The sequence below is a fragment of the Phyllopteryx taeniolatus genome, chromosome 15 (assembly GCF_024500385.1).
Source record: "Phyllopteryx taeniolatus isolate TA_2022b chromosome 15, UOR_Ptae_1.2, whole genome shotgun sequence".
Lineage (NCBI taxonomy): Eukaryota > Metazoa > Chordata > Actinopteri > Syngnathiformes > Syngnathidae > Phyllopteryx > Phyllopteryx taeniolatus.
This window is the reverse complement of record NC_084516.1, coordinates 2,174,143-2,186,448: the sequence shown is the minus strand read 5'-3', so window position 1 is coordinate 2,186,448 and position 12,306 is coordinate 2,174,143. Positions and strand designations below refer to the sequence as shown.

The following is a 12,306-nucleotide window of genomic DNA, read 5'->3' as shown; positions in this document are numbered from 1 at the left end:
TACATATTCTATTTTGCCTCATCGCTGTTACTTTTCTTAGCACTTCCGGAATGGGGCGGAGCGAGTTGGGCCGGGGAGTACGTGGTAAATAATATGAATAGAGGAATAATAGTAATAAATTTTGCCACTACCGCTGTAATACACAAGCTGAAATTTATTATTAAACATTTCTGATATTCCTTTATTACCATTCTCCTTAGCGTGATAGCCTAATTTACACTGGTTAACCAAAGAAATATTTCAAAGAAATAATAAAATAAAAAAAACTTTACATTTGTGAGCCTAAAGCCTGAATTTTTTTAAAAATTAAAAACAAAATCAAAAGGATAGACACACACGCACTCAAAGAGAGAGACACACAAACCCGGTGTAACACAAACACTCACTCAGACATGCTCACACACACACACACCAGACAGCGAAAAAGTACACATACTTCCTAAAAAACACACACAAAAAAAACACACTCAACCTTCAAAAGACAACACACACACTCTCGAACAGAAAAAAAACAAATTTACACTGAACAAAGAGACGCGTTCAAATGTACTCACACACAAACAATCAAATGCGCACAAAAACAAGACAAAAAAAATCCCCCACACAAAAATTCAAAGACACGCTCGCTCTTTGGATGATTTTGTCTTTAGTATGAAATCAGTCAGCATTTTGTGTCACACGATCCATCGAATGAAAGATGGGAAGGACCTTCCGTCTACAGGCTGACTTTCTTCAAGTCCTCGGCCAGAATTCTGCCCTTCTTCCTGGCCTTGTTCTTCTTCTTCTCCACCTTGGCGTTCTTCCTCTTCTGGATGTTCCTGCGCCGCTTGTCCTGCCTCTTCTGCATCTTCTCCACGACGGCCTGGCTGCGCTCGGCCCACTCTTTCTTGCGCCGGTTGCGCTTCTTCTCCTTGTTGGCCAGTGCGGTGCGCAGCTTGGCCTCGTCGTCCTTGATCTTGACGCCCTCGGCCTTGTACAGCAAGTTGGTCCACTTCATCCTGGTCTCCATCTCCCGGGCCTTGGCCTCGTCCTTCTCCCGCAGCTTCTCCAGTTTGTCCTTGCGCGCCTCCACGCGGCTCAGCAGCTGCTTGTAGTTGCGCCCCGACAGCGGTGTGATTTGGCCCTTGATGCGCTGCTTCTTGGCCTTCTTCTTCAGCGCCTTGTCCACAAACTCCTCCTCCACCGTTTCCACCGTGTTGAAGATGATGGCGTTTTCCTGTCGTTTGGCGGCAGCCGGGGCCTTTTCCCGTTGCTCCTCTTCCTCCTGTTTCACCTCGACCTGCTCGCTTTGCGCTTTGGTTTCGGCCAGCTTCTTCAGACGGAACTCGTTCTTCTTTCTCTTCTTGCGCTCGCGCTCTAGTTTCCGCTTGGCTCGCTTGGCCTGGACCGCCTCTGATAGCGCCTCCTTGGGGGCCGCCTGACACAAATGAAATAACACGTGCGTCATATTGAGGATTTCTTTGGTATTTCATAGCTCGCCGGATCGGGAATTGTATCTTTTACGTTGCGGTGAACCCTCCATCCTTTATTGTGGGGGACACCTTCCAGACCAATGGTGCAACAATTAATTGACAATAATAGATTCTCATATCAAGCGACAACTATTTTGATAATCGATTAATCATTTAGAGATGACGTTCATCCTAAAATTGTCCAAATCCTCAGACTTTCAGCCTCTCAACAGTAAATATTCTCAGATTTGTGTAGTCCTCCATGAAAGAAAGAAATAGTCGGGCTTGGCGATGATTTGACACGGATGTGCGGCAATTTACTGGTTCATTCAAGGACCAAACACCTGTTGTGCACGTTGCCATTCATCTCCTTGTTAGAGAACAGCAAGTTGTGCAAAAAGTACTCAAACATTCAACAGTTGTACAATCAATAATTAAATTCACCTGTAAAGGTTATAGTGCTTTTTAGGTTTGCCCTTAAATTTCAGTCTATTCCTCCCTTGTGGGGATTCCCCAACACTCGCCATCTTCATACCTGTGCTCTCGCCTCTTCAATCTTCTCGTGCAGCCTCCGCCGTAGAACGTCGACGGTGGAAAAGCTGGCCTTCACATTTCCTACTTGAGAGACGGAAAAAAAAAACGAAAAAAAAAACACATTGCAATTTGACAAACAAGAAAACCTCCAATTTGTTTGGATTTCCAAACAAATTTTCTCATAAGAAATGACAGGAGGGCATCACAGTGAAGTAGTCACTGCTACTAATATTACTGATGCCCAAAAAAAAAAAAAAAGCTAAAGAGGAAGCAAATCTTCCACCAACTTTGTGTACCTTCGTCTGCTGTTTGTGTTGCGTTCACTTTCAAGTGTCCGTTGTGTGCTGATGCTGGCCTGGACTTGTTCACAGGTGTCGCAGTGTGGTTCTTCTCATCTTTGAGTGATTTCTTTTTACACTTTTTCTTCTTCTGCGGTGGACCGGTACCCTTCTGGCCCTTAAAAGGAGCTGAAAGAAGGGGAAAAAAAAAAAAAAAGTCTTGAGCAATTTTTCGCATGGCAGTGGGCGGATAACTCAGAAAATGGAAACTAATGTTGTTGAAATTGATGGAGAGATACCGGTGGAATGAAATGGATCCTTCAGGTTCAGTTTCTCTCTAGTATATGGATCGGAATAGATGATGGCCAATATTTCTTTGCAATCGAGTGAAATCTTTTCTGATGGCTGACACTATCAAAAACACTGACCTACATTTACAAGCTAAATTCTAATATGTGTTCCATTAAATTGTATGAAATCATTCCCAACAGTCTATTCTCTTAATTTTTTATTTTTTTTTGGTCCAATCAGATTTCTGTCTGTCTGATCTGTTGCCATGTCAATCTAATCTGGCCAGTGCCTTCAAAATCAGTACAGCTGGTTGATGTAAATTATATTCGCAAATTCATCCTTCCCATCCTACTTATAATTTAAAGAAAGATCACCCAAAAAATATCACCAAACGTTACCGAATGGCCTCTTCTTTGGTTCCTGTTCCCGCGAATTTAACACTTTACTCGTCAATTTCTGGATGTACGAGTCCCTCGCGGCGAGATCCATGTCTAAATGAAAAGGAAAACAACAATTCTTTATAATAAAATAGCCGCCATGCCATTAAATAAGCAACACATCTGAACACGCGTGCGGAGGAGGGAAGAATAAAAGTGACGGACGTGTAATGTAAGATACCGGAAGTAGTAACACCAAAATACATCCCCGCGTCTACCATTAGCATAGCAACATGCCCTTTACGTAGCTGCCCCAATAAGCTAAACTGTGTCGGGATGTATTCGCTAAAAACGCGGCTGGTCTTCTACAACAGAGCGTTAACGACTTTAAAAAGTGTAAGTTGTCTGAAAAAAACACTCACAATAAGCAATCATGTTTTTTTTTCTTCTTCAAATGTTTGGCAAATGACTGTACTTGCAGACGAATGTCGTTCACGTCAAGAGAACTCTTTATCTGCATAGATCGCCTCTCTTCACACGTACAGATGGTACTGTAATTCTTTCAAATGTCTTTAAAATACGCTGTATGCAGATTTATTTATTTTATTTGCTGTATCATTATTACTGTATTGTATCTTATTTCTCCAGTCGCCAATAATTGGCAATTGATTATTCATTTGCTCTAACCTTTACTGAGCCAAAGCACATATTTTACTGTCGAAAAACACCAAACAGAAATTTCACCCACAGAAGTAAGTGTAAATTGAAATAATGATCATCTCCTTTCATTTTAACACAGGTGGCAAAGGTTAAAGTATTCACACTCGAAGTACCGATACATGTGTAAAAGAAAATTCAGGTGCACTTAAGCTAAAGTAAAATAAAAGTACAGTCTAAAATGTACCTAAATACAAAAAGTAGAAATTAATTTGACAAAGTAAAGAGTAGAAAGTAGATATCTGAATTTAAAATGTTGGGAGTAAAAGTTTAGTTCGAAAACTAAATACTCAAGTACATATGCCTGAAAAAACTACCTATGGACAGTAACAAAGTATTTGTACTTCAGTACTTCGTCTGTAAAATGTGGTCCTCTGAAATTGAAGACATTTATTATTCTGGTGGATACACAAGTTAATTGTACCTTCTGCCATCAAGTGAAAGAGCATTTCATTGTTCTTCCTATCACTGTACGTCACTGGCATAGACAGATGAATAAAAATACATTATTGGTAGCAAATAATAGCTACCAATAATCATTTTTAGCTCAATTAAGTGGAATTGGATAATTTCCCACAGCCCAATGTTTAGGAATCACGGCATTAAGGCTGAATTTAAAATTGGTGGCCTAATAATTATATTGTTACAATAATCCTCTTATATTCTTCCAAAACAATTACAAAATGGCAATGTCATGGTGTGATTTAATTTCACTGATGTATAAATAATAGTCAAAGGGTTATGAATATGAATTTATGCTTACTATACATTCTCCAGCCCGGTGGATTGTATGGCGGCATTCGTCCAGTTCAGTGGCGGCGACCGGAGAAGATACTTTCCTAAAATGGTTCCTGCTGCTGATCCCGGCCGCCACCTTTGGCCTCGGTACCTGGCAGGTACGCACTTTCTTTCCATCCCTTTTTTTTTTTGCATATACACATTTTTCGAATAGTTGATTATTTGTGGAAGGAAATACATTGAAAATGTAAATAAACATACGATATAAATATCTTCTATCACAACAATTCATCAAAGGTATTTTAAATTTAGTATCAAATAGCAAATAGACATATAATAATGTAAAAATATTTTAAAAGAACAATTCAATAAAAGATCATTCTTAAATTGAATTTTCAAAATGAAATTCAAATAATAATCGAAAAATATAAAAAAAAAAAAAAAAAGATTTTTGAAAAGCATATTTCATTTGTACATGTACAATTATATAAGAATATTCAAATATAAATCAGTAAACATATTTTTGTAATTTAACAAAGTAAAGAAATATAATGAAACAAATCATTAAACATTTATTATTAAGAGAACATATTTAAAAATAACAGTAGGTCATAATTTTTCAAATGATTCATTTAAAAGCATAAATAAACATTTATTTTCACATAACTTAATTTATAGACATTTTCAACTTGTTTGTGAGACACCTTATATATTTATGTAATATAGATATATTTTTTCAATTGATTAAAACATTTTTAAAATTATTTTGTCCATCTAGAAAATGTAGTTATTAGTTATTTTTTTAAATTGATGAATATATTTTTCGTCTTCATATCTTGTTGTTTTATGTCCTTTGCGTCCGCATTGTTTTTGTCCACCAAGGTGAAGCGTCGCCAGTGGAAATTGCAGCTGATCGACGATCTGACCAGACTGACCGCGGCCGAGCCTATTCCGCTGCCCGTCGAGTGAGTGCGGCGCCTATTGACGCTGGCGGGAAACGGGGCCCGCCGGGAACCATCCTAACGTCGTCTCTCCGCAGCCCCCTGGAACTGACGGGGCTGGAGTACAGGCGGGTGCGAGCGCGTGGCCGCTACCAGCACGACAAGGAGCTGTACGTGCTGCCGCGCTCGCCCGTCGACCCCGAGAAGGAGGCCAGGGAGGCGGGACGGCTCTCGTCCAGCGGCGAGACGGGCGCCAACGTGGTCACGCCGTTTCACTGCACGGACCTCGGGTAACACGCATACGAGTCACAAATTCACTTATAAAATCGTTAGCCTAATACCATGACCAAGCCATGTTTTCAGAAAACAAGAAAAGTCCAGGTACCGCCATTCCACCTTTGCGGATTAGCAAGACGTGGATGACAGAGAATCTACACAGGCATAAAAAAAAATCATAATAATAAATAATAATAATCTAGATTTTTAGCAAGCACATTGCTATTTTCGGTGAAGCTTGAGACAGTAATAAAATATTTGTTTATTCTATTAAGTCAATATTTTATTTACTTTTAAGTCAATAAAATGCAAACTTTAATTTCAATGAAATATTTAAAAATACTTGAAAAGACTCATTAAAGAAAATTATATAAAAAAAAGTAATTAAAAAACAATCCAAAATAATATTCATGAAAATATATATTATGTGGTTTGAAATAATTCACACATTAAAAAATTCAAAAATAATTTATGATTTTGTTTTTGTATTTAAAAATAATTCATTTAAAAATTTGTAATTAGGAACAATTAAGTCAATTGGAAAATATACATAAAAGTTATACAATAACATTTAAAAATACTTTAAACTTTTATTTTAAAAAGCTGAATACAAATGTAATACAACGTATTTAAAAATAACTTTAAAAATGTAACACAAAATATTCAAAAATAAAGTTTTTTGAAATTTGCATTTTATACAATTAAAACATGAAAAAAAGATTTATTATGAATATTCACCACTAATTAAAAATGTAATGTAAAAACAATATCTGAAAACAACAATTCATTAAAAATCTATTTCATTTTATGAATTTTGTTGAATTTGTAAAGTGTGTCAAAGTACCACTGATCATGTCTTCAGCATCACCATCCTGGTGAACAGAGGCTACGTCCCCAAGCAGAAGATTAAACCGGAGAGCAGGATGAAGGGCCAGGTGAGCAATCCACACCACCCCCACAACAATTTATTTAATTTTTTTTTAAACCACCGGATGTTTTATCTAAGCGAGGAACGTGTTCACGCAGGTGGAGGACGAGGTGGATGTGGTCGGGGTTGTCCGGCTGACGGAGCCCCGCAAACCCTTCATCCCCAACAATGACCCCGACAGGAACCGATGGCACTACCGCGACCTGGAAGCCATGTCGGACGTGACGGGAGCGCAACCGATGTTCATTGACGCCGACTTCGGTAACGTGTCACGTGACCAGCGGTGGGAAGTAACAAAGTGCATTCGCATTCCTGTACTGAAGCCCTGAGTAGTCTTGGTTCGGCATCTGCTGATTTAGCGGGGGGTGGGCTTGGGAGACCCGGAACCTTTCTTCTTGCAACAAAAAAAAAACATTACTTGCGCAATAGTGCTTTCCTATCTTGTTGGTGCCCAGGAACTATATTGAAGGCACTTGAGGAGCTTCATTTAGACAAAAGTAGTGCTTTGCCACCATCTTTTGGAATCTTGGTGACAAGGAACATCTTGGCACCTGCGTACATTTCAGAGTCTACAGGTCTACTTTTGTTTTTGCTGAAGTAACAGAGTTGAAGCAGTACAGGTACTTGAGTCTTATTTTACACAAGTAGTATTTGTACTTCTGCTTCTGTTCACAGTGAGAGTACTTTTACCACCGCTGGTCACGACTGCGTGAAATATTTATTTTTCCGATACAAATTCTGTAAAAGAGTAAATATATTACAGCCAGCACCATCCCAGGCGGACCAGTCGGCGGGCAGACGAGGGTGACGCTGAGGAATGAACACATGCAGTACATCATCACCTGGTAGGTAACTTTTTAGTAGTAGCAGTGTACTTGATTTGATACACGTTTTGTTTCTTTCAGGTACGGCCTGTGCGCGACCACCGCTTACATGTGGTATGCAAAATTCATCAAGAAGATTAAAGTGTAAAATGTGTCAGCTGAGTTTGTCTGTTATTTGCAATTATGTGACATTGGATCATTTCCCACGGCGTAACTGATGGCAGTGCTTGGGAATCATTCAGGAAATAGATGCTGTAGGAACAAAGGGAAAAAAAAAAAAAAAGCCTTTGCTCCAATGGGATGTTTCTCGATTCTGTACGAGTGGTTACGAAATGTTTAAATTTGTGGAAATTAACACTAAAGGCGTGTGCTCTAAAAAAACCATTTGGTGTAATTAAATGCTCCACATAGGGCACACACACAAGAAGAAATAAGAGTCATGCCAAATGTTTTACATGGCAGTATTTTACAAACATTTTAAAAGCCCTCTTGATGTGATGAAATTGCTGGAAACAGCTGTGGAAAAAAACCCCAGATTTTTCAAATGCTCTTGATTACTTTTCAGCAGACTAGCAACTTAATAAAACAAATGTTTTTTTTTTTGTTTGGTCCATTTCACAGGAAGTTAGTGATTTAAATTGCAAGCTCAGGGGTTGGACTTGAAATCACATGAATTGTTGCCATTGCTGAAAAATAAATGCCTTACTCATCAGGCGTGCCAATAAAAGAAAGCAGTCCCAATGTTAGAACATAAACTTTTATTACTCCAAACAGTTTAACCAAGCTTGGTTGCCAACTCCTTGGCCTTTGCCTTCTCCAACTTGGCGATGCGAGCGGTGGACTTGGGGCCCATGATGTTGCCCCCCCAGTGACGACGGATCTGCAAAACGACAAGAAAACGGCCACGTTGAGGCTGTGTTTGGAAACATTCGCACATTCCCTACTCACTATAAAGGGCGACGATGTACTGAAAATCCCTTAGTGTTGATTAGGGAATGAGTACGAACGCAGTCGCTACGTTCAGAATCATTCCCTACTCACTAAAAAGAGATTTTTTATAAAGCAGACCTAGTTAGTCCCTAAAATGTCCACTGAAAATCCCTTCGTATTGATGAGTGAATGATTCCGAACGCAGTCATTCATCATTGCCTCCTCACCATAGAGTGAGTAAATGCCACTTTTAAGTGATTAACAGTAAGTTCAGTGATGAAGTCTCACCTCGTCGTATCTGTCGTTGTAGTTAGTCTTGATGGCTTCTACGAGTTTGGCGAGGGCACCTTTGTCCTCACTGGGGAAAAAAAGGCAGAATGTGTGAACAGCGTTGCAAGGGGCCGGAAAATTTCCAGTAAATTTCCATGCTACATTAAGCTCGGAGATTTTAGACCCATTTCAAATTGGAAACCGCGTGAAAGTGATTTATTATTTGCTTACGGGTTGATCTGCGTGAAGGCCACCGAGGTACACGTCTTCCGGTGCACCAGCTTGCCCAGTCGAGCTTTGCCCTTCACGATGCAGTAGGGGACACCCATCTTGCGGCACAGCGCGGGCAGGAAAACCACCAACTACAACCAGAACGGGAAAACTCCAGGTTAGTATTTCCAGGACATGACTCAGTTCTCACATCTTTTGGGATCGGGGTGGTCTCTTGGCTCAGGGTTAAAAAGCTCGTATGTTTTGATCCACACGGGACGATTCAGGTGAAGAAATTCAGACATCATTGCCGAGAGAACGGCTTCCAAGCGCCCGAGATTTTCTACGCTCACCTCGATAGGGTCCACGTCGTGGGCGATCACCACCAGCTGGGCCTTCTTGCTCTCCACCAAAGACGTGACTGTGTTGACGCCTAGAGGGGACTTCATGTTAAAAAAGTAACGTTCGGTGTTTTAAGGTTTTTTCAGAGGATCTTTTCAGGCCAGTGCTCAGGGTTAAAAAGCTCATAAAACATCAGGGTGAATTTCAGGTGAAGAAATTCAAGTCACATCAGTGCATTCAGGCCACTTTTGTGTCGAACACTTGAGGCCAGGTCCACACAACACGGGTTGATTAAAAACCTGTTGATGCAATAATAAAATCTTTTTGTTTCAACCATTTGTCTCATTTCTGTGATGTGAATATGTGGCACTTCACATGCTTAAAGTAGACCAGCAGCATGCCACAAGATTGGCAACTTGAGTCAGTATGATATTTAAATTCCCGTGTACGTGTGGACGAGGCCTCAAATTCAGGTTGCGTTCTTCGTCGGTTACCTGCTCGCACGATGGGGGGCCTCTTGGTGGGGGTGTCTCCTTTGCCGGCCGCCTTCTGCTCAGCGCGGGCCAGCAGTCTCCGCTTCTTCTCCTGCTTGGTCTCGGGCCTGTACTTGTGCGCTAGCTTGAACAGCTGCGTGGCTGTGGGAGGGACACAAACATGGAGGAACGTGATGTCAATTCGCGTACCAGTCGAATCCTGGTAGATGGCGCGTCCAGAGGATGCATCAGTGATCTTGGTGGAAAAATGTCAGCACGGGTGTTAAGATAGCAAATATTGCATTCACATCATCTGCGAGGATGGGAAAGAGTTGACGGGGCAAGTGGCAGGGACGTACCGGTCTGTCTGTCCAGGGCCTGGGTGAACTGGTTGATGGCGGGGGGCACCTTCAGGCGCTTGTAGAGGATGGCGCGCTGCCTCTGCAGGCGGACGTAGCGAGGCCATTTCACAAAGCGCGTCAAGTCACGCTTGGGCTGAATATCCTGGCCTGTGCGGGGGGGGAGGGGCGGTTACATGTCGTACTGCAAACCCACGGGGAAACGTCTATGGAAAGCCATTTGAGCATTTAGTCGATATCCGTGACATGCATGTACTAGTACACTTTGCCCTCACTAATAAGAAGACTACACCGATCTGATTGGCTTTATCGGATCTGTCGATAATTTGCCGATTTGTAGAGCTAGCAAAGACAAAGAGCGTAGCAGTACATCGACGTTAAACTGGATATCAAGGATCTTAAATGCTCAAATGCTTTCCATGTTGAGTACGGAATGCGCATCAGCGATCTTGGTGGGAAGGTTGTCTTCAGTGGTGGTAAGACAGCAAATATTCTCTTACATCATCTGCGCACCGTTTCGGTTCTGTTTTGCCATCAGTCAACTCACCGATGCCGAAGTTCTTTGGCCTCTTCTCGAAGAGAGGGTTGACCACTTTCTTGACCTCCTGTTTCTTCACCACCACAGGGGCGGGTGCCACCTTCTTCCCCTTTGGCTTCTTTCCCTTCGGCTGGCGAACAAGAATTAATGGCTCGCAGTCAGAACCAAGCCAAATAAATGAACATCATTTGGTATCGACAGACTCGACTTTATACACCGGAAGCGTCAAACTCATGACCTCAACTCTTTGAAGTACAGCCACTAACCTACTTCTGAAAAACATTTGCGTTACGAACACTTGGACAGACAGCACTGGCTATAACGTGGTTTGCAATATGTTCACAGGCCGGTATCAGCCCGATGTATCGATACTCACCCGGCTCTAATTAAAAACCTCAGTGTGTGTGGGGTGAAGCCCTGGCATCTTCCAGCAAATTAACCATTTTAACAATTCAAACCACGACCCGCTTGAGGAAACACGTAAGTAGTTCCTGAGTAGAGTAGCAACTACATCGGGATAATACCTTTAAAAGTCAGCAAGACACAAATGAGTCAAAAAAAATCCTTAACAAAAAAACTATCAGACAGCAGTTAGGCCTAACTCTAACGATAGATTGCATTTCACTATATTAAGATGAAGGACGGCTTGCATTTACTCACCGGAAAGACTTGACAATTTCCGAGCTTAGTAGCAGGACACGTCGTACTTTTATTAGGGGAGCCTCTAACTTAGCTGCTTCGCAAAGCCAAGCAGCGTTTAAACGAAACAAAACGTCAACGTAGCAGTGGTTAAAAGTGAAGAGGAAAAAAAATGAATCCACGTAAAAAACACGCGTTTTCACCATGTTAGCCTTAGCATTGAAGCGAGCGGCCATAGGACTGCTAGCACCGGTAACTGCCGAGGAGGCTCACAAAAATACAAAGCGAACTGCGACGACAAATAACAACGTGTAACATCAGGGGGGGGAAACGCGTGATATTGTGTCAAACTTTACGGCACAAAATGCTTTGACGAGACAAGGATGCCGACAGATACAACTCGGAGATAATCGCTGACAATAAACGACTGTGCACTCACCATGTCGGTTCAGGCAGAAAGGAGGAGCAAAGCCTGCTGGGAAACAGAAATACCGCGAGGCTTCGCAGGAGGGCAACTTGGTCCAGATCGACCGATCTGAAATCAGATTATAAAACTGCTCTCGAGTAATTCCCGAAAACAAAAAGGTTCACAGCAGACCTGAGATCTGCGTTATCTTGTATTAAATAAAAGAGGTAATTTTAGCCGTAGCATAAATTAATATATTTATTTACATTTGGAATGTATTAAAATTAATACAATAATAATAATAGTATTTTATACTATTTTGTAATCACATGTCTATGTGAAGTCAAGTAGCTATTAAAATACAAAAGTTTTACAAAAAAAAATTTGTTTACGTATTTTTAATACTTTATTTAACATTGAAAATTACATACGCTCAGACAAAACGGTGATTCTTGTAAGAGAAAAATAAAAGAAAGGACAAAATAAAGACGCAGATAAGGTGCATGCCCCCACGATCCGACCCGATAAGCAGAAGAAAATAGATGGATGGATGCATGAAAAAGAAATTGGAAAATCAGGAAAACATTTTTGAAAATAAATACTCGATTAGGTTAATTCGTGGGTGCTGAAGCATGCGTATGCAGGGTCCACTGTATATACAAAATACAAAATGTTTATAAAATCCTTGTTTGGATTGGAAAACTAAAACCGTAGTAATTTAATCTGTGGCAAAATAAAATTTTATTATATATATATATGTGCATTGTATTTTTGTTTAACGTCA

The 12,306-nt window shown here is 40.8% G+C and overlaps 3 protein-coding genes and 4 non-coding genes across 8 annotated transcripts; 1 reads left to right on the top strand and 6 right to left on the bottom strand.

Moving 5' to 3' along the window:
* Positions 1-136: 136 nt before the first annotated feature.
* Positions 137-3,152, bottom strand: surf6 (surfeit 6). 2 transcript variants are annotated; one of them, XM_061798946.1, is made up of 4 exons: positions 2,953-3,152; positions 2,282-2,452; positions 1,987-2,069; positions 137-1,417 (listed from the first exon to the last, which is right to left on the bottom strand). In XM_061798946.1, exons 1-4 carry the CDS (start codon positions 3,041-3,043, stop codon positions 716-718), a joined length of 1,047 nt encoding a protein of 348 aa, XP_061654930.1. In that variant the 5' UTR covers positions 3,044-3,152; the 3' UTR covers positions 137-715. The 2 variants fall into 2 exon arrangements, with proteins under 2 accessions (XP_061654930.1, XP_061654931.1); XM_061798947.1 differs by having other exon boundaries at positions 1,987-2,066.
* Positions 3,153-3,177: 25 nt separating this feature from the next.
* Positions 3,178-7,509, top strand: LOC133489806 (surfeit locus protein 1). The gene is made up of 9 exons (XM_061798932.1): positions 3,178-3,327; positions 3,413-3,479; positions 4,426-4,544; positions 5,269-5,351; positions 5,426-5,617; positions 6,466-6,538; positions 6,630-6,792; positions 7,295-7,376; positions 7,437-7,509. The coding sequence occupies exons 1-9, from the start codon at positions 3,268-3,270 to the stop codon at positions 7,501-7,503; spliced, it is 906 nt and encodes a 301-aa protein (XP_061654916.1). The 5' UTR covers positions 3,178-3,267; the 3' UTR covers positions 7,504-7,509.
* A 589-nt stretch (positions 7,510-8,098) lies between these two features.
* rpl7a (ribosomal protein L7a) lies at positions 8,099-11,580 on the bottom strand. The gene is made up of 8 exons (XM_061798933.1): positions 11,556-11,580; positions 10,487-10,607; positions 9,940-10,089; positions 9,602-9,742; positions 9,119-9,198; positions 8,787-8,917; positions 8,574-8,643; positions 8,099-8,235 (listed from the first exon to the last, which is right to left on the bottom strand). Exons 1-8 carry the CDS (start codon positions 11,556-11,558, stop codon positions 8,131-8,133), a joined length of 801 nt encoding a protein of 266 aa, XP_061654917.1. The 5' UTR covers positions 11,559-11,580; the 3' UTR covers positions 8,099-8,130.
* LOC133465323 (small nucleolar RNA SNORD36) lies at positions 9,001-9,078 on the bottom strand. Its single transcript, XR_009784604.1, has one exon. It is a non-coding gene; the product is annotated as a small nucleolar RNA SNORD36 (small nucleolar RNA).
* On the bottom strand, positions 9,270-9,344 carry LOC133465324 (small nucleolar RNA SNORD36). The gene has a single exon (XR_009784605.1). It is a non-coding gene; the product is annotated as a small nucleolar RNA SNORD36 (small nucleolar RNA).
* On the bottom strand, positions 9,825-9,898 carry LOC133465326 (small nucleolar RNA SNORD24). The gene has a single exon (XR_009784607.1). It is a non-coding gene; the product is annotated as a small nucleolar RNA SNORD24 (small nucleolar RNA).
* Positions 10,376-10,449, bottom strand: LOC133465325 (small nucleolar RNA SNORD24). Its single transcript, XR_009784606.1, has one exon. It is a non-coding gene; the product is annotated as a small nucleolar RNA SNORD24 (small nucleolar RNA).
* Positions 11,581-12,306: the final 726 nt, after the last annotated feature.

What these genes read in the sequence shown, in the direction of transcription:
- surf6 (XM_061798946.1), bottom strand. Translation starts at nt 3,043, where the DNA reads ATGGATCTCGCCGCGAGGGACTCGTACATCCAGAAATTGACGAGTAAA. An exon ending in AACACAAACAGCAGACGAAG is followed by an intron (nt 2,070 to 2,281) that starts GTACACAAAGTT and finishes CCGTCTCTCAAG; the next exon opens with TAGGAAATGTGAAGGCCAGC. An exon ending in TTGAAGAGGCGAGAGCACAG is followed by an intron (nt 1,418 to 1,986) that starts GTATGAAGATGG and finishes CATTTGTGTCAG; the next exon opens with GCGGCCCCCAAGGAGGCGCT.
- LOC133489806 (XM_061798932.1), top strand. Translation starts at nt 3,268, where the DNA reads ATGTATTCGCTAAAAACGCGGCTGGTCTTCTACAACAGAGCGTTAACG. An exon ending in CGTTAACGACTTTAAAAAGT is followed by an intron (nt 3,328 to 3,412) that starts GTAAGTTGTCTG and finishes CTGTACTTGCAG; the next exon opens with ACGAATGTCGTTCACGTCAA. An exon ending in CCTATTCCGCTGCCCGTCGA is followed by an intron (nt 5,352 to 5,425) that starts GTGAGTGCGGCG and finishes GTCTCTCCGCAG; the next exon opens with CCCCCTGGAACTGACGGGGC.
- rpl7a (XM_061798933.1), bottom strand. An exon ending in GCCAAAGAACTTCGGCATCG is followed by an intron (nt 10,090 to 10,486) that starts GTGAGTTGACTG and finishes CCCCCCGCACAG; the next exon opens with GCCAGGATATTCAGCCCAAG. An exon ending in GCCTTCACGCAGATCAACCC is followed by an intron (nt 8,644 to 8,786) that starts GTAAGCAAATAA and finishes TTTTTTCCCCAG; the next exon opens with TGAGGACAAAGGTGCCCTCG.